This window comes from Lepisosteus oculatus, chromosome 11 (genome assembly GCF_040954835.1).
Source record: "Lepisosteus oculatus isolate fLepOcu1 chromosome 11, fLepOcu1.hap2, whole genome shotgun sequence".
In the NCBI taxonomy this organism is placed as follows: Eukaryota; Metazoa; Chordata; class Actinopteri; order Semionotiformes; family Lepisosteidae; genus Lepisosteus; species Lepisosteus oculatus.
In genome coordinates, this window is record NC_090706.1 from 11,433,998 (window position 1) to 11,452,568 (window position 18,571).

Below are 18,571 nucleotides of genomic sequence, written 5' to 3' on the forward strand. Positions count from 1 at the left end.
TCTGAAGTAGAGGGTGCTAACTAGCCCAAGAGAAGCTTTTTTTGTTTGGAATTGGCCTCTCTTTTCTTTTTATCCATCTATCTTCTAACCACATTGTTCAATTCAGGGTGGCATGGAGCTGAAGCCTGTCCCAGCAAACCACAGGTACCAGGTGAATAGACCCTACATTTTAGGTCACAGACAAGCACACACAAACTCACACCAGGGCCAATTGTTCCAGAAGGCCATTCTCCTACCTGTATGTATTTTGACTGTGGGAAGAAACCAGAGAACTGCCTCTGAATGCTAGAAGATCTCCATTTTGATATTTATCCTTCATTTTGTAAGTGGGGTCCCTTTCCCTTGACTCATACTTTTATTTTGTGTTAGGTCTTGTATTATCTGGTTGCAGTTGTGCAGTGGGTGATGATTCTGAGAGAGACCTGTTGCCCCTGTCAGATTGAAATGATCAGTTGAGGGAGCTGTGTAAGGAGAGAGCAAGTCAGAATGAGTAAGTAGGACTTCAGCAGTAACAGTCTTATTTAGGGTTCGACAGTATGACTATCCTTAGGTGTTTCATGCAAATATACAGTATACATTGCCGTGTTCAAATATTCACCCTCTTTCACTGATGTTTCATTTTGTTGAATTACAAATGATGTTTACATGTCTAAAGTGAATGTTTAATTCAAACAGAAGAATTTTGTGGGTAAATGAAGTTAAATTTCAGCATAAATGGCAAAGCATAAGCAAAAACTAAAATATGTTGATTGTGTAAGTATTGACCCTCTTTTCAATGACAAACCTATTTACTTTATTTACCTAATTACTTAGAGACATCACACAATTATGAAGGGCCTCTGTGGGCCATAATAGTACTTCTTATGATTTCAGAACGTTCAGTATACACCCGTCTCTGTAAGGTTCCTGGGTCAATGAATTTGAAGTAAATATTCAACCATGAGCACAAAGGAACTTTCAAAACATCTCTGGAATCATGTGGTAGGAAGGCACAGATAAGAAGAACAGTATAAAAGCATTTCAAAAACACTGAATATTCTTTTCAGCAAGGTTAAGTCAATCATTAAGAAGTGGATAGTGGCCTGTGCCACCCAGACACTGTGTAGATCAGGCTGTGTCCCTGAACTGAGCAGATGGGTGTAGAAATGTCCTGTCTTGAGTGGAATTTTAACAGACGCCCGCTGTTAAAAATCCAGACATGTGGCAGAAGATTTTGTGGCCAGATGCGGCAAATTTGGAACTTGAGTGCAATCTTATTCAGAGCATCGTAACACCATCCTTACTCTCAAGCATGGTGGTAGCAGAGTTATGTTATAGGAGTGCTTCTGTAGCGGAGCTAGTTCAGATACGGTGACGTCACCGCCCTCCCTGCGCGTAGCAGGGACCTCAGCTGCCTGAGCTGGGGGGGGGATCTCCTTTAGCTCATGCGGCTGGTTCCCTGATGCGTTACGCCGGAGACCCGGGTTCGCGCCCCAGGTTCTGCGGGTATGAGACCGCGCAGGACCGCGACAGTCACACTTCTCATCAGCAGAGACAGGGGAACTTCCAAGCCCCATGATCAATTCCCAGAATGCTATATGTGTGGAGTTTGTATGTTCTCCCCACGTTCGTGTGGGTTTTCTCTGGGTGCTCCAGTTTCCTCCCGCAGTCCGAACACATACTGGTAGGCTAATTGAAAAAATTGGCCCTGGTGTGAGTGTGTGTATTTGTGTGTCGCCTGCAATGGACTGGCTTCCTGTCCAGTGTTTTGTGGCCTTTGCTTGCCAAGATATGGTCCAGCTCCCCCACACCCCTGAATTGGATACAGCAGTTAGAGAGTATACAGTATGTATGGGACATTGTTGGAAGGGGTGAGTACCTTTGCACAGCATTGTATATATTTGCCCTGCTCTTTCCCACTCATGTTTTCCAATGTGGCCATTAGTGTTCCTTAAATGAGCCTCACGGACAGACAATGCAAAGTTTACCTAAAAATCATTATTTTCCATTTCCTCTCAGATTTCTAGGTCAGGTTTCCTGCGGAATGAGCCTCCCATGTTGCTCTATGCCGCCAGCTCTCCAGTGTGTGTGCTTCGCTCTTCCTGTGCATCTTCCTCTCCAAGGCCTTTTTCCCTCCATCGCCTTTTTTAGCCTGTTTTTCTGTGGCAGCTGCAGGCTGTCAGGCATCTCAGGCCTGTTATCAGTCACCTCCTCGTGCTGTTATTTCCTGCTCCTCAACCCCCTTAATCGTGTTTTTTTTTTTAAATGTCTTTTCCCGGCCCTTGTATTCCCTTTCAGACTTGGCATTTTCCTGCCCGCCTCGATTAACATGCAAATTGCCCTGAAGTGCCTCCCAAAACACCAAAGACAGGAAGCGGTTCTGGTAGGAGCCCGGTGGCATGTCGCTGTCCTTTTTTCTTACAAGCGAGCAATTAAAAGACGGACTCCAGTGGCTATTGATGAGGTGCAGCAGGAAGAAGAAACCACACAAACTGCGCAGGAATCCGATCCCTCGTAATTAGGATGTAAACAAAGTAACAGTGCAATATGGTTTGTCGCTTTAGTGCACGCTTAATCTAATACAAGGGCTGATAATTATTCCCAGGGTGCTTCCGTTGACTATTGGAGTGTGCCCGCGCCCACTGTCATCTGTGTTGAAGTGTATACATACCACTGTGTCTCATTCATTGCTGAAAGAATGTGGACAACTTTATCTGTTCTGTGCTGTTAAGTATCGCCCATAAGCACCGGTTGTTGAGGCACAAATCTGACAGGTTTAAATAATCGTTGTTGTTTAAAATTGAATTAAGGCCTGTTCCAGTGACGCGTTTGGGCCTATCTGAGCGTGAAGGATTAATTCCACCCAGCTTTGTCTACGGTTGGAAGTAATTGCACTAACTACCATACAATTACCTGTACCCTTGTCACTGCAGCTACACAATCACAAAAACAAAGAAAAACATTGTAGGAGTGCAATCCAGCAGCTGTATTAACCAAGCCCAGGAATTCAGAAAACTCTTCTGTGCTTTCTTTAACATTTTTATTAGAAATGTATGTTGAATGCATTTTATAGTCAAAGATATAACGACACAAAGTGTTGAGTATTCAGGAGTCACGTCCTAATTTGTGCACATTTAATGAAGACATGAAGCAAGTGTGTAGTTATCATAGTAGTAATACAAAGACAAATCTTTATTCTTTTGTCCACCCATCTATTTTCTAACTGCTTCTTCCAATTTAGGGTCGCAGGGGTGTTGGAGCTTATCCTGGCAAGCAATAGATGTGGGGTACCCCCATGATGGGATGCCAGTCCGTTGTAGCTCAGACACATAAATACAAAAATACACACACCAGGGCCTAAGCCAGTTAGCCTATGAGTATGTCTTTGGATTGTGGGAGGAAACCCATTCGAACATGGGGAGAACATGCAAACTCCATACAGATAGAACCCCAGGTCTGGAAATGAACCCAGAGCCCCAGCATTGTGACTCAGCAATGATTGTCTCCACTCCACACTAATTGTGATCAATTATATAAACAATTCATACATGTACTTGTATTCATATACTGTATGTATATGTATATTTATCTGATTTAAAAGCAATCATCTCTAAATTCTTTGTAATGTATAAAAAGTATCACATAAAGGACAAGATTTAAAATCCTCTCAGAAGCTACAGGAAGCCAGTGCAAGGTCGTGATGGGATCATTTGAGTGTGACCTACCCATATAGATAGGATTCTCACTGCTGAATTCTGAACTTGTTAAGTGTAGTTTTAGGGGCTCCTGCAAAAAGGATTGTTACAATATTCAGTCCTTGAATATTAACCACACGAACCAATTTTTTAATATTGACTCGGGCAGTTTAGGCCATGACCTGGCAGTATTTCTAGCATGGAAAAATCATTTTTACTTTTACAATACTCTGCACTTGATATAAAAAGTCAATCCAGGATCAAAAGCCCTTCCCAGGAATTCTTCATTTTGGATCAAAGCACAGAACTATCAGCTGGCAAGTTTACAGTGTTGGTTATACAGTATGTAACTGATGGGAGGAACCCAATAACAAGCACAAGATGCAGAAAATTGTGTTTCTTCAAAGGATTCATATCAGAAATTCAATCAGAGGATATTAGAATAGCTACATTTGCATGAGGTTTAGTGTGCACATACTGTACAATATATGTGTGAATTAAGCATAGCAATGGAATTTAGAATTTTCTAATGTTCAGTATTTGACCAAGAAAAGCAGGGGAGCAATATGGAGTGCTATGGAAATCCCAATGCAATCAACCCAACTTCATAACTGAAATAAGATAGATGATAGATACTTTATTGATCCCGTGAGGGAAATTGCAGTGCAACAGCAGCTTAACACAGACAACACAGCAACAGTGTAACGAATGATACAATAATCATAATACAATACATACAATACAATCAGTACAGTGAGAAGTGCACTAAGAAGAGTTACTCACAGTCCAGAACAAACCAGAACAGAACAGTACACAAAAAAGTTGTATTGCACAATATCAATTTAAATGTATTGCACAGGTCCCTGGCATATATTGGCCAAAAACGGTTTTATACGGGAAAAAGAAAAAGAACAGATGTTTCAGTTTACTGTTCAGTCCAGAAATAGGTCACTGTCAATGTTGCCTCTGCCCAGACGCAAGGTCATGCGTTGTACAGTCTTATGGCAGAAGGCAAGAATGACCTCCTGTAGCGCTCCCTGTCGCACTGTGGATGGATCAGTCTACTGCTGAACGTGCTCTTCATTTCTACAATTTAAACAAAGTGAATTAAAATCGCAGTGCTCAGCAAGATACAATTTAAACTATTCAAGAACTGCTAAATACTGTAACCAAGATGTACCATATTGAATGAAGTACTGAGATCTTAGGGGACAAAGATAGATAATGCACCTACATCACCTGCCATGAGATAATAAGAAGCTTATACGAGAGCAGTTACAGCCCGGTAATTGTCTGAAGCCAGACTGAAATTTCAAAATGTTTATCAACATTGAGCTGAGATGGACTCATGGGTTGCTCTGCATCAGTACTGTCTTTTATCTATGCAAGAAACATGTTGTTAGATAGGGGCCAAGAAAGATTCAGATCATCCAAAGAGATGTTTGTTGTTCAAAACACGGGAGAGATGACGCCTGGCAAAATCACATCAGAACTCAGAACGTCATTTATTATGTGAAGTATCAGGGAGCAAAAGCAGTCAGGCAGGAAGGAAATATTGCAAAGGATGTGGGTTCCAAGAAATGGGAGCCGAGTCTCAGTAAGATGTGCTGTATCTAGGAATCTAATGTATAAGGATTCTAATTATGAATATTAATTAGATCCTCATCCATTGACAACACTACAGGACACAGAACTTTTTAATCCACTCTTTTGCTGGTATCATTTAAACTTAGCAGCCACTGGCAGCTGTTGTACCCTAATTAGGGATCATCAACATATCATGTCTGACTTTGACTGGTGACAGAGACGTATTTATGTATCTCAGAGAGGATGCCCTTAAGGTTAAGGTGGGGGTTAAGAGTAGCAGCAATTATGAGAATGACTATTAATTAGCTCTACGTCCAATCACAGTTGATGGCACTGTCTCATTTTGTCTTCTTGTGCGTTGAAGTTAATAGCCACAGACAGCTTAATTACCCCATCCATGAAAGGTGTTCATTCAAAGATATTTATTTAATTACCCATCAGGATGCAAGTGACTGTGTCAGACCTGCTGTTTTCACCTAGATTGTGATCTTAATTGTTTTCAAAGCAGCAAAAATTGGTCTTTCAATGCCTGTCATGTATGCAGGTCTCCATGAATTACATGTCCAGGCAGTAAATAACAAAGTGTGGAATGTATTTTCACATCTTGACTGCATTCTTAACCTCCATTCTCCTTGGATTACAACCATTGAGTGTCTGATAAAACTATGGAAAGTTGTTTACAGTAGTTGACTGTAGTTGTGCGTCACGGATTTGAGTAGCAGAAAGGTCACTAGCCTAGTATGATGGCATTGGCTAAACGCCACCCTGGGTTGAGTGGGATCAGTCAATCTGGGTTCTCACAGTGCTGCTAGTGAGGGACACACCTCTCCCACAGTCACACTGAACCTCTGGTCTCTGGGTCCTTGTGAGGTGTAAATAGATGATTGGCTCAGAGGGTGATCTCATTTTGAGATTTGTGATCTCATGATGTAGTTAAGGTTTAAGAAGTGCTGTGTTGATGGTCCTGCAGTTTTCCCAGATCTCTCCTGTGCTTGAACCACATGTGACACTTTTCTTATTTCATGTCTTGCTAGGTATTGATTGATATATCACTGAATTAATATTCAGTGTTCTGGTTTTCAAGTAAAAATTGAAGAAATAATAATAAATGAAAGACCCACTGAAGCTAAGTAGGGTTGAGCCTGGTCAGTACCTGGATGAGAGAGAACAAAAGGCGGGATACATCTTGGAGTATCACCACAAACACATACACTCACACATACTGTATTATGTATTTTAACTTATTGTTATTGAACATGTACAGTAATTGTTCTTATGCAATTTTTCCATCCCTTTATTTACTAACCACTTTATCTAACTTAGAGTCGGAGGGCAGCCAGAGCCTTGGCAAGCAACGGGCGCAAGGCAGGGTAAACCAGTCCCTGTACCCTTCAGACATAAACAAGGACACGCATACAGTACACTCACACCAGGTCCAGTTTTCCCAGAAGCCAAATAACCTACCAGCATGGCTTTGTACTGTGGGAGGAAACCAGAGCACCTGGAGGAAACCTGTGTGAACGCAGGAAGAACACACACACTCCACGCAGACAGCACTCCAGACCCCAGAACCCCAGTGCTGTGTTTTACACAATTAAAATAAGATAAGATCCCTTTATTGGCCATATACAATTTCTTGCATTAGGAATTTGTCTTTTTGCAGTCCCCAACTTGCTCTCCATGAGACACACAGACAGGGAGAGAAGCTTGGGGTCAGAGCGCAGGGTCAGCCATTGTACAGCGCCCCTGGAGCAGTTGGGGTTAAGGGCCTTGCTCAGGGGCCCAACGGAGTAGGATTCCTGTGCCGGCTGTGGGATTTTAACAGACAACCTTCCAGCCACAGGCGCAGATCCTTAGCCACAGAACCACCGCTCCACCCCCATATGTTTCTGCATCTCCATGACCCTCTCTGTATCAGTGGACTGAAAACGGATGGATGTTTCTGGCTCAATTCAGCTCCATACTTTCAGTGCTCCTGGACTCCATTTCTTTCTGCACAATGACCTTTACAGCTGCCTCCTGCCGTGATTCGGTCTCTGCAAATTGATGTGCTCGCCGCTAGATTCATTATTTGTCATTAGCATTGGTGCATTTTAGGATGGCATTGCTCGCAGAACTATTTTAGCTCCTGGTGCATTGGCATGCAGGGCCAGCAGCTGCAGAAAGCCTCGTAATTAGTTTGAAGTGTTAGAGTGGATGGTTTTTGCAACTCCTGAGAGACTGAACTCTGGGCCATTGTACCTGGTATTGATTGAAGCTCATCGGCTCTTGTTGTGTGTGTTCTGCTATGAAGGACATTTAGTCTGTAATCTTAACGGTTGCCTGGTTGATAATCATACTTTACAACACGGCCTGATCAGAGCAGAAGATAACTGGGGAATAATGTCTTTAATCCTGCCTGACTGATGAAATGGGTCCTGTGGAGAAGAGCAGCCAACAGGCTCAGTGGGTGTTCACCCCTCTATGGTATATGAAGCTACAGAGTCTCCCTGTTTTCAGTTACTTGGCCTCCTTCATGTCTTCTTCCAGATCATTAAATAAAATTTTTTGTTTGGAAAATGGCGATGAAATGTGAACGGAAGTTCCAACCACGCAGTGTTTTCTTCTGCCTATTTTTTTTTAATGCCTGCTGAGAGGAGAATCAGCATTTGTATTTGCAAATGAAATCTTCTTGGAATAAGTTGATTTGAAATACGTCCCGCTTGCTCCCAGATAAGTTCGCCACCCCCCTTGACTTACGGAGGAGGTGTCATACAGATTTGTACGCCTACAGGATGACTCGTGCCAACCCCACCCCACCCCCACTGCAGCATTTCAAGCAAAACCTACATAATTGAAGGACATAAATTCCCTTTTCGCACCTAAGATGTATTTCTGGTGTGCAGTCCTAGTAAAAAGGAGATTATGCAATGAAAGTTATTAAATCATTTTCAGTAAGATTTGTTTGGGGAGGGAAAGTGCTGGGAAGAAAATTGTTTTCCCACTGGAACAAAAAAAAAACCCAACTAAACTTTGGTTCTCCAGTGGGATTACTCCAATGGTGAGATATTTTTGCTTTGTACAGGCACTTCCCACCTGAGCTAGGGGTAAATCCTGTCAGCAAACACAAGGGTGTCCGACCAACTGTGATGTCGAATTGCAGCTGGGCCAGGGGGACAGAAGGGTATCTGACAAACTGTGGTGTGGAATCATGGATGGTCTGGGGGACAAATGGGTATCTGACAAACTGTGGTGTGGAATCGAGGAGAGAGTGGGCTTGGGCAGCTCTTTTGCAGGCTCTGTGTGCTGCGGTTGGTCAGTGGTCAGTGAGGACTGCTGTAGAGTTACTGCCTGCTGTTTCTCTTTCCCCAACATGGGGTAACCATTAGCCAGAAAATTCATTTAGAAGAAGAGAACCCTGTGGTCTCACATGGCATTCCATCTGACAAACTGCCTGGTCCAGCAAATATACTGTACTGTATATCAGCCTTTGGCCTATCGACTTTTTTGTCCTACACCTGCAGTGCACCACTTTCTGATCCCGGGAGCGTTAATAGGATATGGCTTGAAGGGGAGAGAGACGCAGATCTAAATACTGTCAGCCTGTATCATAATTCATTCGGATGTGCTCTTAGTTGTGATGAAGGAGCATGCAGGCAATGTAAAAGAGATATCCTTAACAATTCAGAGGGCTTAAACACTAACAATAACAGTAACAATAATTGTTACATCCAATGTATTAACAAATCAGCTTGTTGCAGAATAAGGAACCTTAGTGTTAAGTATATCTGCCCCATGCCAATGCATTTATTGCAGCCATGACATTACCTTGTAGAATTGCATCATCCTAATTATTCAGAGTGGTAATATTGATAGTAGTAATAACCACAATAATAACAGCAACATTATCAATGGAAGTGATATAGAGTACTTACAGGGCAGCAATTTGTGCTGTTGAAATCTGATGTCAAGCTTGTTGTGAGCTCACTTTCTTCAAGAGCCTTCAAAGCCATGACAATATAGGTCCTCAGTTTGTGGGGTTTTGGCACCTCAAGTTCTGCCTTGTGATTCCACAGTGTTGAACCAGTAGAACAGAATAGGTGAATTCTGGTAAGAACTGCATGAGGGTGGTACGGGTGGCGTAGTGGTTGCACGCTGGTAGATACATTGGCTTCTGGGAAAATTGTCCCTTGGGAGTGTGCATGTTTGTGTCTGTGTGTGCACTGCGATGGACTGGCATCCCATCCAGGGTGTATCCTGCCTTGCACCTGTTGCTTGCCGGAACAGGTTTCGGCTCCCCCACCACCCGGAATTGGATGAAGAGGATAGCAAGTGGATGGATGGGTAATTGCATTAGACGTCAGTTAACACGTACAGTACATAGTGCATCATCATGCAGAGAGTCCTAATGTCACAAAATGTCCCCTTGACCATGTCAACACAAAAACAAGCACAGCACTGTGCAGTAGCTGGGACTGTTGGTGTTCACCAGGCCTGACACAGGTGATCTTGCAGCAGGCTGGTGTGTATTCTACAGGTGTGGCTCTGTGGTTATAAGATCTAAGATCTGACCTTTGGATCTGAGTGGCTCAGGAGGTGTGCTTGTCAGAAAAACAACATTTATAACAGCATTTTGATTTTTGCCATTGGGTAGCCTCAAGAGCTTTAACTACAACGTTTTGTACGATATGTTGCTTCGTTTTGGTTCAAAACCACCAGGTGTAGGCTCAAAATCTAAATTAAAAGGTTCGCTTTTAATTTATGTGTTTTCTTTTAACTGTCTTTTTTGTATATTGCTAATTATTTCTTTGTGTTGCCGAAGGCGAGAATGAATTGCTTCGGTGGAGGCCTGTTCCCAGAATGATTAAAGCCCTTGCCATCTCTGTGCTTCAGTGTCTCATATTTTACCTCCCCGCTGCAGTGCAGCGAAATTGAACTGTTCAGAACAGAACAGGCTTTTATCTGTAAGAAATTACAGGAGTTCTGCTTATTATAAACGCATTTAAAGCAATTATATTACATGGACAGTGAAACCTGTAAGCTAATTTTGCTTGAAAATTGGAACAGAGCTTGAATGTGAAGTAGCGGGCCAATGAAGAGCACAAAAGAAAATGTATTTTTCTGCAAGGCTGGCTGTGCCCAGCTCGGAAAAATCTGAATTTCTTGATGAATGTAACTCTTTCGCCAGAGAGTTCTTAAATGCCAAATGGACTTAATATTGTTAGATGCAAATATATTGGAAATAAAATTGGTCTCCATAGAAAGATGGATGTGAATGAACAAACATTTCACATGTTGCCAAAACCAAAATTATTTGTTGTCCGTCTGTGGGAAAGAGTTATTTTTCCTTTGTTATCGGTCTTGTACGGAGCCTGGCATGCCGCTGTGAGAGTGCTGTAAAGTACAGAATGAGTTTGTCTTTGTCAGGTGCTTTTTAGGAGCCCTGCTTTCCATGATGAACTGCTTCAAAGCACCTGCTGTGCTGTCGTGACCTTTTCATTTATATAGGTCTGTGTTAAATGTGGAAGTGGATGATAACTGAGGTTTGAATGCCTTTCTGGTCTGGGAACCCTCTTTTCGAGAATCCACGTTCAGTAAGGAAACCCCAGTTTGAGCACTAGAGCAGATGGAGGTATATAATCATTACAAATAATTGTGATCATTGCAAAATGTTCCAGTGACAGCTACAGGTCAATATGTCGACCATGTCCATTACCAGAGGATAAATACTGTTTCAGAATATTGATTTTTGGACAGGACTTTTAAAAGATTCCCTTTTTTTCCTGGGAAGATACTGGGCTGTCTCTAACAATACCTCTGGTCTGTGGCATTGTCACATAGTTGCTGACACTCTGATGGCAATTGTTTTTCAAAAAGTGCTCAGGAACAGTCTGAGTAAAAAACGTTCTTGGAATGTGTTTCTTCTTTTCCTTATTTATGACGTAAAACAAAAACCAATAAGAAAATTAGAATAATTGCAAACGAAAGTAGGTCATTCGGCCCATTTGATAGATAGTAGTTAATAGATTCCAGGATCTTATCCAGTCATTTCTTGAAAGATACTAGGGCACTGGCTTCAGTAACATAACATGGTACTAGTTCCACACTCCCACCAGCCTTTGTGTAAAGAAGTACCTCTTGTTCTCAGTTCTAAAGGCACTCCTAACAGTTTCCATTTGTGTCCACTGTCAGGTGTTTCTCTGCTGAAAAAATCAATCCTAGTCCAAAGGGTTGTCTTTGTCAATGTCTTTGAAGATGTTGAATACTTTAACCAAGTCTTCTCTGTTCATAACTAAAATTATTCAGTTATTTCTCATCAGATTAAGATACTCCTTTCACCCTAGAACTGATCATATCTTTTTAATATGTTGATGAAAATTATGTTCAGTGTTCTAAATGGGTCTAACGAGCACTTCTAATATACTGTATCTTCCCTGGAGTCATATGATACACTTTATGTGTATGTCCTCACATTATCTGCCTTTTATTTGCTTCCCCACATGATAACAGGTGATATGAATGTGTCAACATGAACACCTGTGTTTCCCATATTTAGGTTCAGTCTCAGTGCTTCAGATCTTATGCCTGTAGTTAATGCTTCTGTTACCTGCATGTAACACTCACCTCAATAGCAGCAGAGCAGTGACGAAAGCACAGGTAGTTTCTTGTGCTCCACTCGGAATGGAACACAGAAAGTGCCTTGCAGGAACAGTGTTTTGTTCCTTATAAAATTCATCCATTCATAGAGTGTCGCGGGGGAGCCAAAGCCTATCCTGGCAAGCAACAGGCACAATGCAGGGTACACTCTAGATGGGATGCCAGTTGATCTGAGGGCACACACAGCCACAAACACGCACTCACTCAGGACAGAGAACATGCAAGCTCCACGCAGATAGAACTCAAGGAGTGGAACCCAGGGCCACAGTTCTATGAGGCAGCGATGTGAAACAGTGCACTGCTAATGCCGCCCCACTTTTAACGTCGTTTTAACATTTCTTTTGTATTTTTTTTTCAGATGATGAAGTTTGCCTGGGATAACTACAAGAGGCACGCGTGGGGGAAAAACGAACTGAGGCCCCTAACCAGAAATGGACACGTAGGGAACATGTTTGGTGAGTCTGGGCACTGAGCCCTTATTTCAGACTGATGGGATTGAATTAAGACAGTGTCCCACCTGGGTTGGAAGGCAACAGGGATATTCACTCAGGGTTTTGGTCCTTTGAGCTCATATGGGCTCAGGTCACCTATGGAAGACTTTGCTGTCGTGTCTTTGAATAAGGATACCACCATTGTTGCCTCAGTAGACCCAGTTCCAGTTTTGCTTTGGGGTCAGCCTGCAGAGATCTGATACCCATCACTTGACAGTTCAGACACAGGATCACTCAAGCAGGGTCTTGCCTGTAATTAATTATTCTCCGTTGTGTTCCCATGTTTGTGTAGAATGTGCTGTAGCTTGAATTGCACAGATGCGGGGTCTTGCAAAAGCATTCACCCCCTTCTAGCCTGTGACGTCCCATATTGTTGATCTCCAAATGCTCTCTCCACGTTTCTGTGAAAATGAACATTTTTAAATCAAAAACGTGAATGCGCAGTCGGAACACTTTCACGGGTGGAAGAAGGTAGCTGTCAGAAAAAAGAAAACTGTTCAGTTTGAACATTCTTGTTTTGATTAAAGCTATTCACTTGGAAAAAAACAAGTATACATCATTTGTGATTCAATAAAATGGGGCAGTGTTGGAAGGTGTTAATACCTTCAATCACGTCAACGTCTTGTCGTTACTTAATCCTGACAATCTAGATCCAGGCTGCTGAACCTCTGTGCTCTTTAGGTCTAGACCATTGTAGTATATCACTGCCAGTACCTTAATCATTTCAGATGCAATTAGTAAGTCCGTGTAACCTTCATGTAACAATGAAGGTTGTTTTCAAGTGTTGGTAAAAATGGTGCAGAGACAAAGAGCAGCCTTTTGGCAGCCCTGATTCAGGCTTTGTGTAGACTGCAGAATGGTGCCTGATATGAGCTGTCCTCACCATTGGGATCTGGAGGAAACCGGTACTTTTCCAAGCTGGAGGGCTGCTTTCGTGCACAGGCTTCACACTGGTTTATGGAGTGATCTTGCAACAGTAATAAAATGAGATATGACTTTTACGATGAATGCAATTTTTTACTGGACCTGTGGGGTTTATTAAATATGGGGAGCTGTTGCAGGATTTTCAGTTATTTGCTAAACCAGATTGAATTTGTCTTTCTTTTTTTCTGTCAAAGCGGAATACAAATCAAGGGTTTTCAACCCTGCTGCCTGCTAAATCATAATTATTTATTAATAGGCACCCTCTTTACAAGCTGACTTGCGATTATGTGTGTAATTGCATTGACAAGGGCCCGTGAAATGTTAGAGCTAATAGTAAAAAAAAGTTGCACAGTGGAGAAATTCAGCAGAGTGACCCACTGTAACTGCAAGACCTAACATACCAGCCACTGCAGCGGTATGTACGGTACAGGACGCATGCAGCTAAGCAGAAAGTTCAGTAAGAGGGGTGTAGAGCCGAAATCTGAATGAGCAAGCAGCCTCTTCAGACAAGATGTGCAGTAAACAAGACGAGATGTCCGCAGCCCATTGACCACTTCTGTGTAGCTGACAGCTCTTTGTGGTGCAATAGTGCATTAAAGAATTGCTGTTTCTTTAGGCATCATTTGAACTCTTTTGCCTATGAACTAAAGGTTACAGGCCAGGATGTTCACCCCTCAAGTCTCTTATCCAGTTTTGTGTCCTGCAGAGTAATTACCCACAGGAAGCAGGAAGCCCATGGGGAGAATACCTGGTGTCAGGCCAGCCACACCGAGAGCGATTTGTGAATGACAGCCACCTGTGATATTGAATTACTGGATTTGGCTTTTCTCCTCTTCGTAGATGCGACTTTAGTGGTGGCGATGTTAGTCACAGATGATGTGGCGTCAAGGCCTCTTTGAAGTCTAAAGATAACAAATGCTTTGGAGGTGCTGAGTTGAAAAGAAAAGGAAAGCTGTTTGGCTGTGTAGAAAACAAAATGGGGTCTGCAAGTGGGAGACCTTCTGGAAACCCCTCGTCGCCAGGGAATGTTGTGACATCTCGTTTGCTCGACAACAGGGCTTGTGGGCCACTTCCTGTTTCCCTACTCCAATTCAATTTCCATTTCCTTTTCAAAATCGATACCCCATTCCCCTCCTGCTCTCCATGAATTTCATTCACAGGTCTCTTCACAGCATCGCTGAACAGGCATGTGACTTGCCAGGCACTAGTGATTATGGTCACTGATGACAGATTTTACATGTTTGATGAGTTGTACTAATGTTTTGTTGGCTGTAGACATGTTTGCTCAATGTAGCTTATGTTTCCACTGTCTCTTTACTAAACCCCCCAGTAGTGTAATTTGCAAGACGTAGGATCTGATCCAGGTGTGTGTTCTGCAAGCAGAAGTTTTTTCATGCAAGGAAGACCCCAGACAACAACTAAGCAGAAAGTAAACTGTAAAAGTAAAGCCATTTCTTTTCTGAATCAGTGCTTACGAACTTCTGGTTAAATAATTAGCTCTTATCATTTAATTGCCACTTTATCATTAAATTAAAATTAATGGGCAAAAAAAAAGATCACACTGGAAAGATTGTCACACTCAAAGAGAAGGTGGAATAATTTATTTATTGCAGTTTGAAATGACTTTTTCGTGCAAATTTGAAGAACTACTCTGAAAAGGAACTGCTTGCGCAACTGATATTACTAATCCGATAAGCAAATGGATTTTTACACTTTTACATATTTTTTATTACGACTTGGGCACTGACAGTGCAGAAGAGATCTTCCTTTCTACCGCAGTATGAGATACTGCAATGCCATGTTCTCCCTGGAACAAATCAGGAATGAAATTGGTTACTTTGTTTCTAACTTTAATCCCTGGTTAACCTACAGTATAGGATGCACAGCAGAGGGTCTATATTTATGCCACTTGTACAGTATATCTATTGAATATCAATATGCTGCAAGTCACCAGTAAATTTATCAATCGCAAGACACTGAATTACTGCTCCCATGTGATCTGAGTGAACATCTGCTCTTTGTATATTCATTTCTCACCAGTAATATTGTAACAGGGAACTGTGTTCTTGCACGACCAAATTGTTGTCCATTCTCAACAGTCTGCAAATCCTGCTGAATGCTTAATGCTGAAATGAGGAAATTCCTTAATAAATCTTAGTGCACAAAACAAATCTTCTCTTTTTTCCCAGGCAGATTACAGATTTGTCCTGCAAGTTAATTATGGCTCCTTATTCTCTTGTCTTTGGTGCTTGTCTTATTACAAATCATTCTTTTTTTTCAACGCATTTTAGAAGCTAACTTGATAAATGTAACAACGAAAAATTGTGTCTGGTCTAAAAGTCTAAATGTTCGTATCCTGTTAATCAACAGATGTCTGCAGTTTTCTCTTAACATTTTTGCTCAAAAACTCAGGCCATGGAAATGTGTGGAAAACGAGTTTTGGACTATGAATAGGGCAGCTTGTTACCTTGCCTGCCAGTAGCAAACTGCAGATATTAAATCACAGTAAGCCAATCGAGTTCTGATCAGATCTAATTTTCCAAAATGATTTATGCTTAGTGCTGCACAAATTGTCTGACATTTCCATCAACACTTCCAGAACTCCTAATGTGCAGATTAAATGATTCCTAAAGTAGGATACTGCATATTTTTTATTTATGGATAACATTGTGGCAATAAAAGGAACTGAAATGTTGTGTAAAGTGTGTAATTTTGGTTAAACACTTTGTTTAAAAATGTATCTCTGATTTTGTTGAAGTTAGATTTCGCAGCTCCAGCCCTTAGGGTCTGCAATCCACATTTCTTTAAGTGTCTTTAAATCTTCAGTCACTCTAATGGAACACTATTAGAGACTGAAACACCTTAACCATGTTGTCAAACCTGACTGTGTAAAATGTAAGAAACAGCTTTTTGGATCATGAATGCACATCTTATTCATCTGTTCCAACAGCATGATTGGGCAGTTTGTTCTTGTCACCCACAACTCTCTGTGTAAAGAAATGTCTCTTGTTTTCTGTCTGGAATTCATAACCTCTTTATTTCCACTTGCTTCCATTGATTCACTAAGGTCACTGAATTAATCCTTTCAGGAAATATTTGATCGATCAATTGATTGATTGATTTAGAAAATGGACATTTGTGGTTCAATACAGTGACCAAGAAATCAGATGGGAGTAGGACTAGAAGACCCAGAGGACACAAGTGAGGAAACATGACCAAACTGGTATAAACACTTGCAGGCATTTAATTATAACTGCTTGGATCTCAAGAATTTCAGACACCACTGACTGCAGATGAAACAGGTTTGTTCCTAAATCGCTCTTTCCTTTTAGTATTCTGTGCACTCTCTCGACTGCCTTTAGCAGCTCACGTCGATGGGCTTCTAAGATTTTTATTCCTGCCTGCGGTTCAAAAGGTGAGGAACGCTGGCTTGGGCGTGATTAGGAACACGCAGCAAAGCAACTCAGAGTAATTTTGTACTGGAGCTGTGAGGCAGTTTTTCTCTCCTATTGTTAAAGACGGGGTCAAAGGTAGTGGCTTAAGGATAGCTGGTCATTTTCCTCAAGGAACTGGAAAGCAATTGCGTTAGTAAACAAATTGAATTTGGATCTCAAATATTAGAATGAAAGTGCTGCAGAATGAGAACAGCGTTTCCTATCACCGGCCTGCCATTTTGAAAGATGAGTGCTTACATTTACACTGAAAAGCAGTGTTGAGGTGGATGAAAATACACCGTTTGCACTACAGCATTACTGCCTCAGTGGTTACGAGTATAACGGAATGTGGACTATTTGTCTGCGCAGGGTAATAAACCGTTTTTCAGTAGTGCCACTTTTTCAAAATGAATATGACATTGCAATGAAAGGCTTGTCATTAAAAAAACTCTGAAGATTAACTATCCTTAACCCTGTCTGAGAAGGCCATTTGCTTATTCTGGGCTTTGGAGGCAGAGCACTTCGTTACAGATCAGTATTCGCTGCTGTGAGGCTCCCAGGAAGCATTCGTTCACATGTGAGAAAATGCAGTAGCCAGACGAATTGCTCTGTAGGTGCCTCTGCTTGCAGTGTGAGCAGTGCATTTCACAATCGACGCCTTTAGCTTTCTAATATTTTCCTTTTCTTTGTCTTCTTTCTTTTGTTTAACACATCCCCCATGATACTCAGGTCTACTCTGTGATCGCTAAAAGGCTTTCTGGTTTTCATTTCTCCAAACCTTTGATTAATGATAATTAAGCGTTTTGTTCCCTCCACTGTACCAGCTAAACCCTTCACTGGGTCCAGGTAATGATTGAATAGGGCTTGTAAACCATGCTCTGCTGAAACCACGTGGTTCTGTAAACCACGCCCTGTTGTAAGCCCCACCCAGTTTCCAACCGCACCCACTATGAACACGCCCAAATATAAACTGCACCCCGCTGTACACCACACCCCACGCATTTTTGTCATTTCATTTCTAGAAGAATCAAACTTGCTTACAAATAACACTATTTCTGTGACGTTTATTTGATTGTTGTTGCCTTTTGGCCTGAGCTGAGTTTGCTGGAGAACACCCACAGGTGCATGAGCCAGGCACTTGGAGTCAGGGGGGGTGATCAAGAGGTTTCAAGATCAAGATACCAGTCTCTGACATCCGAGTGAACCCATTGCGTGGATAATGATGTTTCATTCCCATTGTTCGAAGGTTTTAGTATGAAGCCCCCCCCACCCCCATCTTCAAAACCTATAGGTACCATTGCAATTCAGGCACACAACCACACTGCATGGGGGGGGACAGGGCAGAGAGCAATAACACTGAGTCAGGAGGCTGTATGGGTTGTGCTTTTTCAACTCATAATTCATCCATGGAGTAGGAGGGTATCTGGCAGATATTTGCAAGAGTGCAAAACCTTAGAGGCACAAAGCTGCAAAAAATGTCTAAATGTCCCTTGAGGAACTGGAGAAAAAGTTGGGATATTTTCTTGTGCTGTGCTGACAGGTTGACGGATAAGAAACTCTAAAGTAGAGACTAAACCCATCATCCTTTTTACTTCTGGGTTCATTTGACATGTGTTCCTCTGTTAGGATTCCTTTGCAGATGAAACATAGATGAGGGATGGAGATTGTTCTGATGAATCAAACCACCCTGGTCTCCATCTCACAATCTGTTCCAAGTTTTGCTGTCTCTCCTTTAATTAAAGGCTGGGCGATAGCACAAGCTTTGTGTTCAAACTTTAGTTCTTCACTGCTGTAGATTAAGGCAAGTGTAGGGCCTGTTAAAAAC

The 18,571-nt window shown here is 41.9% G+C and overlaps 1 protein-coding gene across 1 annotated transcript in view; it reads left to right on the top strand.

The window, feature by feature from the left end:
• Positions 1–18,571, top strand: part of LOC102687632 (mannosyl-oligosaccharide 1,2-alpha-mannosidase IA) — a 213,800-nt gene that overhangs the window by 81,500 nt on the left and 113,729 nt on the right. Inside the window, exon 2 of the mRNA XM_069195584.1 lies at positions 12,256–12,352. Coding sequence (XP_069051685.1) covers positions 12,256–12,352 — 97 coding nt within the window. The remainder of the gene's footprint in view (positions 1–12,255; positions 12,353–18,571) is intronic.